This window comes from Ictalurus furcatus, chromosome 16 (assembly GCF_023375685.1).
Source record: "Ictalurus furcatus strain D&B chromosome 16, Billie_1.0, whole genome shotgun sequence".
Lineage (NCBI taxonomy): Eukaryota > Metazoa > Chordata > Actinopteri > Siluriformes > Ictaluridae > Ictalurus > Ictalurus furcatus.
The window spans coordinates 263738-279229 of record NC_071270.1 but is presented as its reverse complement, the minus strand read 5'-3'; the positions used below and the strand labels follow the sequence as shown (position 1 = coordinate 279229).

Here is a 15492-nt window from a genome sequence, read left to right as displayed (position 1 = left end):
TACCCCACCTCGTGCCCCATGCTCCCTGGGATAGACTCCAGGTTCCCCCGCGACCCTGAAGAAGGAGTAAGCGGTAGAAGATGGATGGATGGATGGATGGATGGTCATAGAACAATGAAATAGTCTTTAATGCTACAGAGTCTTGGCTTTCAACCTGCAATTCAGCGAGCTCTCTGGGAGCAAGGAGCTAAAGCCTGGCACGAAGTGGACTTCCCTGACCAAGGAGATGCCTCTTCTTTAAATGTTTAAATAAATAAATAAATAAAAAGGTTATCACGTGAGCTATAATGTCCGCTGTTGTGCGTGCAGTTTAATGAGTGTATATACGGGTGGACGGCGTAACAAGGTGATCACAGGGAAGAGGGCACCCTGAATGAATGGGGGTAAGTTAGATAGAGTTAGGGTACAAATGAGCTTTTAAACAAGTCGCAGAGAAAGACAAAAGGAATGAAAGCATCGATTTGCCCTGGTGTATATGTGTGTGTGGAATTTGCGTTTGTCTGAAATGGTTTCTATTTTGTGCTTTGCCCAGTATCTTAGTGAAAGTAAAATGCTGTTTATTAATAGATTGATTAAGGTTCTGTTCAACAACAATCATGCTCCTGCAGACTCCTGTTCATCCTTGCAGAGCGTTATATCATCATCTTCCCCTTTTGGCTCTGTAGATGGTCATCCACATTTGTGAATACGACGAGGTTCTGATTGATGCAAATACAAGTAGCAGCCACCTTGAGGACAAAGGGCAGGACTTGGCTCCTGCTTGGTTGGAATGAAAACCTGCGCCCACACCGGCCCTTTCCGGATAAGATTGGACACCCATGGTCTACTGATGAACAAGCTAAAATTCCTCTAAGCGGATGTGCAGGTCTGATCAACAGTTACCGGAAACGTTTAGTTCCAGTTATTGTTGCAAAAGGGGGTCACACCAGATTACTGAAAGCAAAGGTTCACATACTTTTGCCACTCACAGATATGTAAGATTGGATCATTTTCCCTCAATAAATAAATGACCAAGTATAATATTTTGTCCCATTTGTTTAATTAAGTTCTCTTTATCTACTTTTAGGACTCGTGTGAAAAGCTGAAGATGTTTCAGGACATATTTATTGCAGAAATGTAGAAAATTCTAAGGGGTTCACAAACTTTCGAGCACCACTGTATGTTATAGCAGCTCCAAACTGTTGATTCCTCTCTTTCTGTCTCTACTGGAGTTAACATCATGTTGCTAAGAAACCCGAAAGTCCTCTGTCCTAAAGATTCTTCACCTGAGACTCCTGCCATAAATATTCATTAAACGCCTCCTAACAAAAACATTTACTGGTTTTATACGTTTTACTTTGTTTGTTAAACAACACGTTTTTTTATGTGGCGCATCCGCGTTACAAGTTCCTGAGCGTGATCTGTTACTATAGAAACAATAACGTATTAGAACGAGCGCATGAATATTAACGTATTGTTAACCTATGTTACAGCCGGAACTACTTTCCGAGCTGAAAACAATGCGCACCTTCTGACCAATCAGATTCGAGAATGTAAGAGCGCTTGAATATAATTAAATTATAAACGGCTATGCTTTACACGGGAAAATCCCCGGATCATAGAAGCGTGAGAACCAGGGTTTTAAAGACACCACTGCCGCGGGGTTTAATCTCACCTGGCAACCACCATCCTGTAGCTTGGAGTTCCTGGAGAGCGCTGATTGGTGCTGATGAGTGATATGATTTGCATATTGGGCGGGTCTTAGGAAGTTTATCCTTTATCCTTGCGGTGAAAATTGAAGTCCTTTGATCCGAGCTGGTGTTTGTTTGTTTATTTATTTATTTATTTCACAGAAAGTGTCCGGAAGTTTCTAGAACTAGAACTAATATATTTGTTCACTGGAAAGATTATATAGAGGTTAAAGAGCCATTTTGAAGAGGGTTTGTTAACTTTTCTTTCTGCTGAATGAGTTGTTGACACATTTCGGGACAGGTGCGTGTGTGTGTGTGTGTGTGAGAGAGAGAGAGAGAGAGAGAGAGAGAGGTTATTATTATTAGAGGTGGTTATTATTTATTTCTCCGGTGATGGCGGAAGTGTTCTCGGGGCGCGCGCTGCTGAATAAAGCGGGAGAAGCGGTGGACCCGGAAGAGGCGCTGCGTAATAAAGTGGTCGGTTTGTATTTCTCCGCCGGATGGTGTCCTCCGTGCCGCGACTTCACCCCGCTGCTGTGTGATTTCTACACCGAGCTGGTGGAAGAGAGCGAGCCTCCTGCTCAGTTCGAAATCGTTTTCATATCCTCGGATAAATCCGCCGAGGACATGGAGGAATATTATCACGACATGCACGGGGACTGGCTCGCGCTGCCCTGGACCGACCAGTACAAGCAGTGAGTATGTGCAGTTACTCACATCCCTGCAGCAGTGTGTGTGTGTGTGTGTGTGTGTGCAGCTCTCATGCATGGGTTCTGCCTTATAAGAGGTTTATCCAACACTCAGTGGAGGATTAGGGTTAAAAATAGCCTGATATCTATCATCTGTCTGCCCATCCATCCATTCATCCATCCATCCATTCATCCATTCGTTCATCCATCCATTCATCCATCCATTCATCCATCCATTCATCCATCCATTCATCCATTCGTTCATCCATCCATTCATCCATCCATCCATTCATCCATTCGTTCATCCATCCATTCATCCATCCATCCATCCATCCTTGCATGCATGACAGGTTTTATTTCTGTGATAGCTGCTTGATAAACTAAGTGCAAGTTTATGTTGACCTCGAGGAGTGAATAAATCAGTCTTGCACTTCATCATAATGATGGAGAGAGAGAGAGAGAGAGAGAGAGAGAGAGAGAACTAAGGAAAGAAAAGGGAGAGGAAAAAAGAAAACTAGAAGAAAAATAACTTTGGAAAATAAAATATTATGAATAAATATATGTATGTAAGTGTATGTTCCCACCCACAAATCTTTTTTTTTTTTTTTTTTTTTAAATGACACAATTTGTCAACAAATTCAAGAGGATAAACGGAAGGGGAAGAAAGAAAGAAAAGCAGAAGGAAACAAAAAGTAAATAACTGAAGCACAGGAAAAAAGATTTTCATGCACGTGGCCATAAAAACAAAAGGAAACACACAATTTGGCAGCAAAACAGCGGTGAAAAACCCAGAAAGATACAAAAGGAAAAGAGAGAAAGAAAAGTAGATGAATTTAGGAGGAAAAATAATCAACAAGATTATTACACATTTGCCAAGTGCAAATGAATCATTTACAAATGGGAAACAACTTGGCGGCGAAACGCGAATGGATCCGAGAGGGGAAAAGAAATAGAAGAGAAGAAAAATGAAAGAAAGAAAAGCAGGTTTTTAAAAGGAAGGAACGGGGAAGAACACTGGAGTGAGGGGGAGAATTACGCACAGTGAAAAGTAGTACATTAGAATTAATATCTACAACTGAGTGCAGCATTAAAGTTTTTAAAAATTGCTAGAATATTTGTGCACCCGTGAGTAGCACTCTCGTGTGTTCTTGGTGTGACTGTGCTTTAAAAACGCTCTGAATTTATCTTGGTTTTTTTGTAAAGGAAATATCATTACTTATCTTTTCACATTTCCACATTGCAGTGCTCAGTTGTCTTTCCAAATGTTCTGTGTGTTTCTTTCTTTTTGACTTCAGCGAGCTGAAGAAGAGGTACAGCATCACAGCCGTGCCCAAGCTGGTGATCGTGAAGGAGAGCGGGCAGGTGATCACGGACAAAGGCAGGAAGCAGATCCGAGATCAGGGCCTGGCCTGCTTCAGGAACTGGCTGGAAGTGGCCGAGATCTTCCAGAATTTCAAATGCTAGTGATTCGAGTTAGTTTTCTTGTGCAACGGGCTAGCGAAGAAATGTTGCAATCCCGCACTTTAACAGTAGGAGGTCTGGACACTAAATAAATATGCTTTAGAATACTTCTGAAATGCTTTTCCTACTTTTAAGTTTATTTATTTTGCTGTGTTTATATGAGGAGAAGTTTTCCTCAGTTGTAGGACAGCGGATGAGTGTGTGTTGTATTGAGGACTACACTGGTACTCAGGGACTGTTTTATGTCTAGCATTGTCATGGTGCTTCAGATTCCCCTGCGATTCATTAAAACACTGTGATGTATTCCTGAGAGAGTCATTCCCCCCCCCCCCCCCCCGCTGTCATCTGCTGTGCCAGAAGTTTGCAAAACACATACTTAAGCCATTCAGTGACTACAAGAAGGTTGTTATTATTATTATTATTATTATTATTATTATTTATAGTAAAGCAGTCTCGAGAGGGTACTTTAGGATTTTTCTTCCAAATGAGTACCTTTTCCTGCTAAAAAGAGATAGCGATTCCATGTTGGACGAAATGGACGAACGTGACACTGTTCTGCTTCCCACAGATATCTGGTTCTCATATACAATCTGTTTACCTCTATTTACACCGAAACATTGTTGGATTCTCAAATCTGATTGGTCAGAAGGTGTTGAAAGTCTGACCGTCGTGTCAGCTGTAATTGAAATCGCAGGTTTACATTACTCAGTATTTTGCGATTGCAGAAATGAACACAAAATCGAGCAAACTCCACAATATTCGGAGGAGCTTGCCATTTTTCAAAATGACCGCAGATTTGGGCCAAGACTCGCCATGTGACGTGATCACAACGCTCGTTCAGCTAAAGTCCTCTTCGATTCGTCTGCATCGAACATCGAAGCATCGAAGTCTCGTCTATAAACAAACATCACTGAAAGACCGCGCAAAAATATTTAGTGTAACTGCGATTTCACCAGTCGAATTATTTTTACTACAAAAAACTCAAGAATTGCATCATAAATTTTTGAAAAAAGCCGCAGCAAAATAAAGCATTTTTTGCCTGAAAATCCGGTATGGACTGATCAACGTGACCTTTCTAATATATGTTATACTTTCTTGAGTAACGACTTACACAGTATGGGCATAGCAGCCGCTTCACATAATAGCTAGCTGCTGTAAAGTAAGTGATAGAAGTTATGGAACACCATAACTATAGATGGTAAAATTAACATTCAGACAGTCTGTACAGGATTTCGTGGAGTTTTTTTGTGATTGTTGTAGGCAAACTGCTTACTCCACGTACTTTAACTTCTCTTAAACTCTTAACATAAGAACAAAAACGTACAACCGCTGCTATGGTGAAGTTTTCTGTAAAAACATCCATGAGAGCTTTGTGGTAAGGGAAAGCCGAGCTCAAGGGCTCGGCCTTGGATTTGAATTCTAGTGCAATCTTCCAGTGACTAGCGTAGAATTTTAACCACTGAGCTGTCTGGCTCTGAACCAAGATAGCACTGTGCATTTTATCCACTGGAGGGCGATAACGCAACAGTAAATGTATTATAACTATTATTATTATTACACGCTTATAATCTCAACCACATAAAATCTTTACAATGGAGTCTTTTTTGTTAGAACATGGCATGTGTACATGATTTTGTTTTATTGTATGGCTGAACCATGTGTAGTTAACAAAACTGTACACTTATAATGCAGATTCATTCCTTCATTCATCTTCAGTAACTGCTTTACCATGGTTATAGGTCATGGTAGAATCCAGGGTCTATCCCAGGAACACTGAGTACAAGGTGTGAATACACCCTGGATGGCACTCCAGTCCATTGCAGGGCAACACACACACACACACACACACACACACACACACACACTCATTCACACCTAGGGGAGAACCCAGAAGAAACTCATGTGGACACTGGGAGAACATGCGAACCTCCACCCAGAGAGAAACCAGAGCAGATGATGTTTAATAAAAAGGAAATAATAGTGCTCGGAGCCATAAAACAGTATGAACGGGAAGGGTTATGGTCTCGAACCAAGGAGGCAAACACAAAAGAAAAATGGCATCCCAAAGAAACACACGATAGGTTTTATGGAAAAACAGGAAGAAGGAAACACAGTGCTATGATTCTCTCAGTAATAAGTCTAATGCAAAACTCACCAGCCACTTTATTAGGAACACCTGCGCATTCATGCATTTATCTAATCAGCCAATCGTGTCCTGATGAAAAAAACAATGGAAACCATTGCAGAAATTCTAATGGTTTTAATGGTTATATTGGGAATTGAATTGGCTGTAATGGAAACTATAATGGTCCTTGTGGGTCTCTACTGGTAATGTTTTGGGTTCTATTGGTGGCATGTTTATGTCTAATGGAAACCAGTAGAAAGCATTAAATCTTAATAGAATTTGGCTCAAAACACACTACATTTGTTAATGATTTGTAGTGGAAACCATTAGAATTTCTGTAATGGTTTCTATGGGGGGGTGGGGGGTGTTCAGCAGGGGTGGAAGCAGCTCTGATCTGCTGCTCACAGGTCTGTTTTTTGTTTTTTGCACCATTCTGTGTAATCTCAAGAGACTGCTGTGTTGAAAACCCCAGGGGATCAGCCGTTTCTGAAATACTCAAACCAGCCCATTTGGTACTAACAACCACACCACGGTTATTAACCAAGTCACAGAGATCACGTCACATTTTCTCCCTGTTCTGACGTTTGATGTGAACATTAACTGAAGTTCTTGACCTGTGCGCCAGCCTTGTGCTGCTGTCGCATGATTGACATCATTCAAGAACATTACTAACCAAATGACGTTTCCTGGTTTGATTAATCCGTTCCAGTTAACGAGTCACGTTATTGTCTTCACTTCAGTTTCTGTTGGGTAATTATGGGCGTGTCTGAATTTTATGATTTTGGTGACTCAGAAGCTCATTCTCATTAGGACAGTTTTTCCACTTTTGAAGGGAAATGATCACAACATTAATGGAAACATCCACCTGGCCTACACATGCACAATATACACACGCTAATTCACAAAAACTAAATCTTAACATTTCCCAACAATCATACTTGGAAAAGCAGAATCAGAGATACAGGGTTAGAGTTTCTGCTAAGTCAAATAGTCAAACGGTGTTTGTATCACAGTCAGTTCCTTATTTTATGACTGAAACTGTAGAATTGCTTTCGGTGAGACGCGCACACCCAGGCCATAAAACCTGCAGCGCTGATAAAGAGTCTAAAGGCCATCATTTGGACAGAGGTTCAGAAATTCAGGATATAACAGTACTCACAGGAGCACAAAGAGGAGCTGCTTGAATCTTGGACACAAAATGGTTTCTAGACTTTATTTTCCATTCTTCTTGATGGGGATCATGTGTGCAGGCGCGCAGGAATTAGATGAAAAACGTGAGTTGTTTCACCGACTTCACAGATGATGGTGTTTCTGATTTCTTGATTGTCTGCCATCGTTATGTTGAAGAAAAGAAAATCCCTGAGGGGCTAAATTCTTATGAGGAAATCCATTTCCTGTTTATTTATTTATAAATGATCTAGCATAGCTACTATATACTGTATATTCCTTTATTTGTTTGTTCATCTTCAGTCATTTATCTTGGTTATGTTCATGGTGGATCCGGAGCCTGTCCCATTAACACTGGGCGGAGGCGGAAATGCACCCTGCGTGGAAGTTTAAAACGAATTTAAAATGCTTCAAAGAACATTTGCTATTGTAATACCATTGGCAGACAATTATGGCCAAAAATAATTTGGTAGAGGGCGCACGGTGGCTTAGTGGTTAGCACGTTCGCCTCACGCCGCCAGGGTCGGGGGTTCGATTCCCGTGGCTCTGTGTGTGTGTGGAGTTTGCACGTTCTCCCCGTGCTGTGGGGGGGTACTCCGGGTACTCCGGTTTCCTCCCCCAGTCCAAAGACATGCATGGTAGGTTGATTGGTGTGTCCAAAGTGTCCGTAGTGTATGAGTGTGTGTGATTGTGCCCTGCGATGGATTGGCACCCTGTCCAGGGTGTACCCTAACCCTGTCCCCGATGCTCCCTGGGATAGGCTCCAGGCTCCCCGTGACCCTGAAAAGGATAAAGTGGTATAGAAGATGGATGGATGGATGGATTGATTTATAATTTGGTAGAAAATGGCTGAAATAATAAAAAAAATGCTTTAAAAACCTAATGTGTTATGACGATAATGTTATTGCGCAGATCCAGGTTGCACTGAAATGATGAACGAAGGTACTGGGAAAGAAAATACATTGCAGTTCTACTACGACGAGAAAATCCAACGTTGCATCCCCTTCTTCTACAAAGGAGAGGGCGGCAACAGCAACCGGTTCACCACCGAAATGCAGTGCCTGGAAAAATGTTCCTCACAGTATCGTGAGCTGTATCCAGAAGGAGGTAAAACCTTGCTCCTAAAATCTTTTAAAGCACATCGGTTTTGAATTCTTGATTCTGATTGGTCAGATGGCGTTGATTAATTTTCTGTAACAGCAGCACTGACTGTAGTCCCGGCTCCAAGGCAAATCACAGGGTTTCTATTCATACACTCGTGCTACGTTGTTGTTGCTATAGTAACAGCTTGTTCTAAGAGATTTGTAGCTACTTAAACCTAGCTACCTAACCTAAAAATAAACAAGTTCACAGTGTGATTTTATTTAAGAATTCGTTGATATGGTGAAGGAGCTGTTTATTTAACGTTGATGGAAGGAGTCTCCGATGTCAGCGCTTTGTAGCATTCAGTGGCAAGCAGGGAACTTTGCACGTTCTCGTTCTCTCTGTAACGTGACATGTTCTTGCCTTATTAACACGTGAGAGAGAAAGAGATGCTGCTGAAGGAGCCACTTGTATAACCTATGTGATAACAAGAACTTGCCTCCTAGATGTTCCACAACGTTAAATATAACAAGAAATTGATTTTATTTTAAAAAGTATGACCTGTCGTTCTATTATAAATGTAGAAAAATGTCATCATTGGCAACCTGCTGTGGTATAAGAGGAATAAAACATTCCGCAATAAAACATTATCACCACATCTTCGTTGGTTATTTTTCCTATAACAGCATACCTCATCATGTTTTATTCAGTACTTATCACACTGAATATTTATTAGCGCTGTGGATAATCAGATTCTGATGCTGTGCTTTGGATATTATATCCACTCAGATGCAGTGTGCACTTTAGACATGGACCCAGGCAGTTGTTCTGCCAGACTTTTAAGGTTTTACTACAGCAAAGAGGAGAAGGTCTGCCGCCTGTTTCTTTATGGAGGCTGTCAAGGAAATGGCAACCAATTTGAGAGTAAAGAAGCTTGTGAAAGCACGTGTCGAGGTCAGTTCTCTTCTCTTCATGTTTTCTCATTATTCTGTATTTATATTGCCTTATATGACTAAGCCATTGTCGCCTTTTTATGGTGTACAGAGGACTGCTCCGTTCGGTTTATTGAAGTTAAACATTAAACATAAGCACCGTGTATGTTCACGTCTAGAAGCTTCTAGAAACTTCTCACATGCACAGAGTGTGTGTTAACTAACCTGACAGGGTCATGCCACATTACAAGCGTTATGAAGACCTGTACAAAACAAATAAAAATACGTACAGTCCTAAATTCAATGAAGGTTTATCCGTGCCATATGAACAAATAAAACGTTCCTTACTTTGTAAATGTGCAGCATATAGCTATTTATGTTTTATATTCTTATTGTTCATTTTAGACAGGTCAGGCAGCAGTAATGCTGATAGCAGACAGATAAGACAGCAGCTTTCCACAGTCTACATTTAAATAAACACGTTATTGGTAAATATGTTTATTATTTGCCCTGTGAAAGGAAGAATAAGATTTTTTCAGGTAATGTGTAGCGTTTCAGCCTTATTATAGAAAAAAATGTATTTATTAATGTACCTTTACTGTAGGTGACTAACATCAATCTGAGAGAAACCAGCATTGTTTTTTAGACATCAGCTAATCCTGATACTCATAAGGGTTTGCCGTGATTAAACCTCCAATGTGAAAACATTTTAGGGTAAGTGAGGCCTCTGGGGCTGAACCCCTCATACCTCTAGAACATATTTACATCGGTACATATTTAAGGTGTTCAGGTACACAAGGCCGTACTTACTGAATTGAATGGGCCAAAATTCACAACAAGAGTGCTGCAAGTTAGGGCAAGACACTATAGTTAGAAATGGTCAAGCATTTTTCAGATTTTTGGATAATATTGCATCGAGAACAAGTTTAATCTTAAAACAAATATCAAAACTCAACAGAACAATGTTTGTTCCAACTTTTTTGAAGCAATTTTGAAGATGGCATTAAATTCCGTCCACTTAACACAATGATCTCCTTGAAAATCTTATTTCACTATACACGTGTCAGTTTGTGTGTTATTATGCCGAGTTCTTTTATAAACCCAACTAACTACACTGGAAACGCATTAAACAACATTTTTCTCAAAATCTGCTTCCCCAGCTATATTGAAAACCAAAAATCGCAGGTTCTAGATGATCTGCATTCATGACTGGAATTTTCATTCCAGAACCCAGTTAGAAGGATGTTACAGAGGAATGTTCCAACAACACTGTTTATTGTCGTAGTAGAATTTTTTTACTGAAAAATGGCAATTCTCTTTTTTTTTTAGGTCTTTTCTTGATTAAACAGTGATATTCCAACACACGTTTCTGTCTTCCTCTTGAGAGGGTCTTTAGAGTGAAATAATAATCAGTAAATGTACCAACAAAATGTAATTTGTGAAGTTTTTATCCAGATTTTATCTAGTCGTGTCCGCTAGAGGTCGCTGCAAGCAACGCTACATCCGAAACTCACTACTGTTGTAACTTGTATGTGAAAACAGATGGCTTCTTGTGTTCACACACCGTGTAGTAATAGACATCTGCAAATATAAATTTAAATAAGATAAATCTACAGTAATAGATTTTGGATGTGAGCAACTACCCCCCCCCCCCCCCCCCCAAAAAAAAACAAAAAAAAACTGTAACGATTTTGTATATTACAGCAAGGTCTGGAAGGACTTTTGGACAAGCTTCTAATCCTGATGAGCAAACGGTGGACATGGGTGAGTGTACAAATCAGCTCAGTAAATAATCCCTAATTTCTAACATATTTAGGAGAATTTTGATGCTAGTTGATGGTAGTAGTGCTCCTCAAGTAGTCCTCACATGACCACGCCCATCATGATGGTGTCATTTTGTGACTACAGCCTGACCACGCCCCCCGCAGTCCAGGCAGTCTGGATTCATTTTAATAATTATTAAAAGCATCGTTTAATAATTGGTGTTAGGTTTGAGGTAGTAGATGTAAAGTCAGTCAATGTAACAGAAAGACATTCTCGTACACCATTTAACTATCGACGCAGCTTTATTTTTCTGATTTTCATACCTAAATCCCACCAAAAGAGTCTCTGAAATTTAAAAAGTTTTTCTTCAAAATGCCCAAATTCCTGTTTGGAAAATCTCCATTTGTCTAAATTCTAAAGGAAGAGATCAAGAAATGTCCTTAGTTCATTAGTTTTTTTCACTTAAGCTGTATCCAGTCTTTGTGCGGTAAACAAAACCTCTACAGAATCAGGCCATCGATGGAGGAATTTTTGTCCCCCTTTTTTTTTTTTGCCATTTGCTCCTCCATTTGGTTATTTGCCTGTAACCCCCCCCCCCCCCCCAGCTCTCCCCTATTGTACAACAGCTACCAACCAGTTATGATGAAGGCTAATACATGTTTCCTCTGAGACACGTGAAGCCAGACAACCAGATCAAACCGCTCATGCAGCGTTGCCCTCTTCCGCATACACACCCGTATATATATACCTCACAGACGCCCGTGCTTGGCTAGTGTCGCTGTGATTGACAGGGAGACAATTTTGCCAGGGACAGTTTTGACCCCGAGACCCCCGACCGTGGATGGCTGCGACATCTTTAGGATTCAAACTCGTAGCTTCCGTGGGGAGAATGCTTTTCTGTTGCGTCACTCGGGAGCCAAGTATATACAATAGATGTGCATTTAGACATGTACATGTAAGGATATGTGTGTTTTTATATATTCAGCAAATATAAAGTGTGTGTGTGTGTGTGTGTGTGTGTGTGCTTGTGTTTTACCAGGTTTGATTGTGGGCATTCTGGGAGGTGTTGTGTTTGCCGTGGCAATGGTTGCTACTATTGCACTATTTGTGGTCCAAAGGTGAGTTTCATCATAAACAATGAATTCAACTGCAGAAACAGTGCCAGTGCACATACGACTGCTTACTTCAACTGAACTCTGGATGTTTCTTTTATCAACAGGAAAGCGAAACATACCAACATGAAGAAAGTGCCCACAACTGATGTTGAGCTGAGATGAGCTAGACAAACAGAAGGCCAGAGCTTTGTGTGTGTGTGTGTGTGTGTGTGTGTGTGTGTGTGTGTGTGTGTGTGTGTTCTTTTGTATGACCTTTTTATTATCCAACTGGATACTTCATGAGAAATATAAATCGTAGCTGTTCATTATGTGCTATATGCTGGTGTAAAAACCCCAATAAAAACTATAATAGAAAGTTGCCTTCATATGGAAAAATAGCACAGCATTAGTTTGGTAAATGAGTCTAATTTGGGTTTTAGAATTAGAAATGTTAGATTAATTTAACTGCTGCAACACTTGTAAATGTATTGTTCAACAGTAAAGTTCTGTATGATGTAATATCTTTAGAATAAGGGTTTGTTTTTACCTAAAAAATAAAGTTTGTGAACTGTTTTATTACTGTTTTATTTTACCTCGTGTGCATCACAAATGTATATATTTCCTAAGAACTGTTTTCAGTATTTAATAAGAAATCTGTATTTCATAGACGTGGAATCATGTAGCACAGTATTGTGTTTCTCAGCCTCAGCGTTTTGACAGAATTCACCGTGTTGCACTATTGTTGTGTTTAAATCTGTCAGCATTCTGTTAATATGGCACTCAAAACGTGTCGCAATTATTAGGAACCTTGAATGTGACCAGCGTAGTCTACATCGAAGCATGAATGCAGAATACAGCTATTTATTCGTGCTCATTATAGAAGTTTCTTTATAATGCGTTTCATTATATGTGCCTGAGACTTGCACGGTAATGTAAATTGGAGAAGGCCTTAGCTATTGTACAGTATGTGTAACGAAGCCAAAGACATTCATTTCTGATTTGGGAAGTGTTGCAAACCTGCTGCTGGATTTGGCAAATTTCTAGACTCAAAAAAAGAGCCTAGTGACAAAGCTAGCAACTTCATACATAAATTCTGTTGAAACACTAATCACATCTTTTCAGTGAGTGACAGATATTCACCCATCAGCCATATCATTAAAACTGCTGACAGGTGAAGTGAATAACATTGATTATCCTGTTACAGTGGCACTTGTCATGGGGTGGGATATACTGGGCAGCAAGTGGGGATCAGTTATTCAATTCAATTCAATTCAATTTTATTTGTATAGCGCTTTTTACAATAGCACTTTTTACAATTTACACTGAGTGGCGACGGTGGCAAGGAAAAACTCCCTAAGATGTTTTAAGAGGAAGAAACCTTGAGAGGAACCCGACTCAGAAGGGAACCCGTCCTCATCTGGGTAACAATCACAGTCAAATCAAAGTTATCACAGTCGACGTGTTGGAAGCAGGACAAATCTGAAGGATCTGAGCGACTTTGACAAGGGCCACATTGGGATGGCTAGATCAGTGGTTTTCAAAGTGGGGGCCACCAGGGGGCCTCAACAATTTGGTCTGAGTCACCAAGCCCATCCCTCCCACTAGTATGTTTTCTCTTTCTCACTCTCAGACAACCACACACACACACACACACACACACACACACACACACACACACACAATGAATTCCTAATGTAATGTAATGTAAAGATGTAATTATCAATAAAAAAAGGGGATATATTCAGAAGTCTGTATTTTTAATGTGTTTTAAAGACATCTTGCAAAAGGGGGGCCTCAGTCGAATGTTAATGCCATTTGGGGGGCCTTGCCCTGGAAAAGTTTGGGAGCCCCAGGGCTAGATTACTGGGTCTAGAGCATCTTCAAAATGGCAGGTCTTGTGCGGAGACCAAACTAGCCTAGTCTCGTGTTAGATAGCCAAAAAATTTTGTCCCAGAGGCCAGTTTTATGATAAATCAGACTTTTTGTCCAATTTTCACATTTTGTTTTCTCACATGCATGAAAAAATAAAATGTTTTAGAAGATTTTTAAAGGAGAAGAATCTGGGCTCAGAACCCGGATGACAAACAGTCCAGCAAACGCCCCTTTAAACCTCTAATGTCTTCAGAAAATCTTCACATCACACCATTTGATATGCAAATGAGCCGGACGGTCTAATGAATATGCAAATTAGCCCGTGACGTCTAGCGACCCTTTTTGAGCAAACATTAGCATGAGCTAATTTCTGCATCCGGGTAGGTGAGGGTTAAATGGCGTGTGGCGCTGGGGGCGGAGGCTCTAAATAAGGTGTAGTGAGTTGGTTAGGAACCTGAAAGGAGCCAGTAGAGCACACGTACTGAACCCATGGCGTTACAAAGCTGTTCCGCCATCCAGTTTTAAGCGTTTTAAGCATCTTTTTTGGTACTTGAAGGAACCATGGAGGAACAAAGACATGTTCAGGAGGACCTGGCGACTCTGTCGGATTTGGACGAGAAGAGTTTACTCGAGTCACTGACTGGACGATTCAGCCACAGTCACATCTATGTAAGTACTTCTCCATGTTACTGAGTTCGCATGTTTATTTATAAATAAATATGCTTCACTGTTTCGTTCGTCTCTGAGGTTTCATCACCACAGGATTTCTTTTTAACTGTGTTTTTATCTGCGTTTGAAGTGAGGTATCGGTTAGTGCTCTGAGTCACAGCAGAAGTGTTGAACTCCAGCAGGACTGACAGCATTGCTTTGTGACCTGTCACCAGGGCTGGGAGGGTGACCTTAAAATATATTCTCTTACAGTTACCAAAAAATGTCATCAGAAACATAATCCAAGTCTCACAATATGAAAGTCATGTCATCTGATTACTTTTGGATTAGTTCAAGGTCACATATGTAAATAAAGTCAAGAGAAAAGCACTATGAGCTCAAATACTTTTATTTCGAGCTAATTTTAGAGCGTAAAAACATGTCCAATATTTTGTTTTAAATAAATGGATAGATAGATAAATAAATAAAAGACCATGGTCAGTGATGCGCGTAACATTACATCACTGTAATGTGACTGTATTCTTGATGGTGTTCAAAACAGTGTGACTATGAATGCAGACTTTAATACAGTGAAAAAGACGCACTATTAGCATCACATAAATATTTATAAATAAAATTGGTTTCACTCTGCCCACGTTGTACTTTTTTTTTTTTTTTTTTTGTTCCTATATTATTTTATTCCATGACAATCAAAAGAAAATTTGATACACGAGTGTATCTTCTGCCATCGTTTACACATTTGAATGGCCGTCTAATACGAAGCAATGCGATGACATGACATTAAAAATGATCTTATATGGACTCAGGGGCGTTGTTTCGATTCAGGACCGCTGTCATTTGCTGCTATTGTCAAGCAACTGTTTATGCCGTACAGAACATCGCTTCACCTGAGCGTTCACTGAGAGGAGGATAACGGTGGAGAGGCAGGAATTTGGCCAGTCTGCTGCAAGCCTTTTACAATCGACC

At 40.3% G+C, this 15492-nt stretch overlaps 3 protein-coding genes across 4 annotated transcripts in view; all 3 read left to right on the top strand.

Annotated features, from left to right (window-relative positions):
• The first annotated feature begins 1574 nt into the window (after window positions 1-1574).
• Window positions 1575-4124, top strand: nxnl2 (nucleoredoxin like 2). Its single transcript, XM_053645505.1, has 2 exons — window positions 1575-2365; window positions 3655-4124. The coding sequence occupies exons 1-2, from the start codon at window positions 2064-2066 to the stop codon at window positions 3821-3823; spliced, it is 471 nt and encodes a 156-aa protein (XP_053501480.1). The 5' UTR covers window positions 1575-2063; the 3' UTR covers window positions 3824-4124.
• A 2950-nt stretch (window positions 4125-7074) lies between these two features.
• wu:fb59d01 (uncharacterized protein LOC322379 homolog) lies at window positions 7075-12558 on the top strand. The gene is made up of 6 exons (XM_053645020.1): window positions 7075-7219; window positions 8025-8219; window positions 8985-9149; window positions 10832-10891; window positions 11931-12009; window positions 12111-12558. The coding sequence occupies exons 1-6, from the start codon at window positions 7144-7146 to the stop codon at window positions 12166-12168; spliced, it is 633 nt and encodes a 210-aa protein (XP_053500995.1). The 5' UTR covers window positions 7075-7143; the 3' UTR covers window positions 12169-12558.
• Window positions 12559-14132: 1574 nt separating this feature from the next.
• The window catches only part of LOC128620229 (myosin-IIIb), a 33853-nt gene continuing 32493 nt past the window's right edge, over window positions 14133-15492 (top strand). The window contains exon 1 of one of the 2 annotated variants that reach the window (XM_053645019.1): window positions 14133-14526. In XM_053645019.1, coding sequence (XP_053500994.1) covers window positions 14419-14526 — 108 coding nt within the window. In that variant the 5' untranslated portion in view covers window positions 14133-14418. The remainder of the gene's footprint in view (window positions 14527-15492) is intronic. The other variant, XM_053645018.1, reaches the window with a different exon arrangement.

Excerpts from the sequence above, each read along its gene's own strand:
- nxnl2 (XM_053645505.1), top strand. The coding sequence starts at position 2,064 with ATGGCGGAAGTGTTCTCGGGGCGCGCGCTGCTGAATAAAGCGGGAGAA. Across the intron at positions 2,366-3,654 it reads TGGACCGACCAGTACAAGCA|CGAGCTGAAGAAGAGGTACA; the intron begins GTGAGTATGTGC and ends TTTTGACTTCAG.
- wu:fb59d01 (XM_053645020.1), top strand. The coding sequence starts at position 7,144 with ATGGTTTCTAGACTTTATTTTCCATTCTTCTTGATGGGGATCATGTGT. Across the intron at positions 9,150-10,831 it reads TTGTGAAAGCACGTGTCGAG|CAAGGTCTGGAAGGACTTTT; the intron begins GTCAGTTCTCTT and ends TGTATATTACAG. Across the intron at positions 12,010-12,110 it reads GCACTATTTGTGGTCCAAAG|GAAAGCGAAACATACCAACA; the intron begins GTGAGTTTCATC and ends TTTTATCAACAG.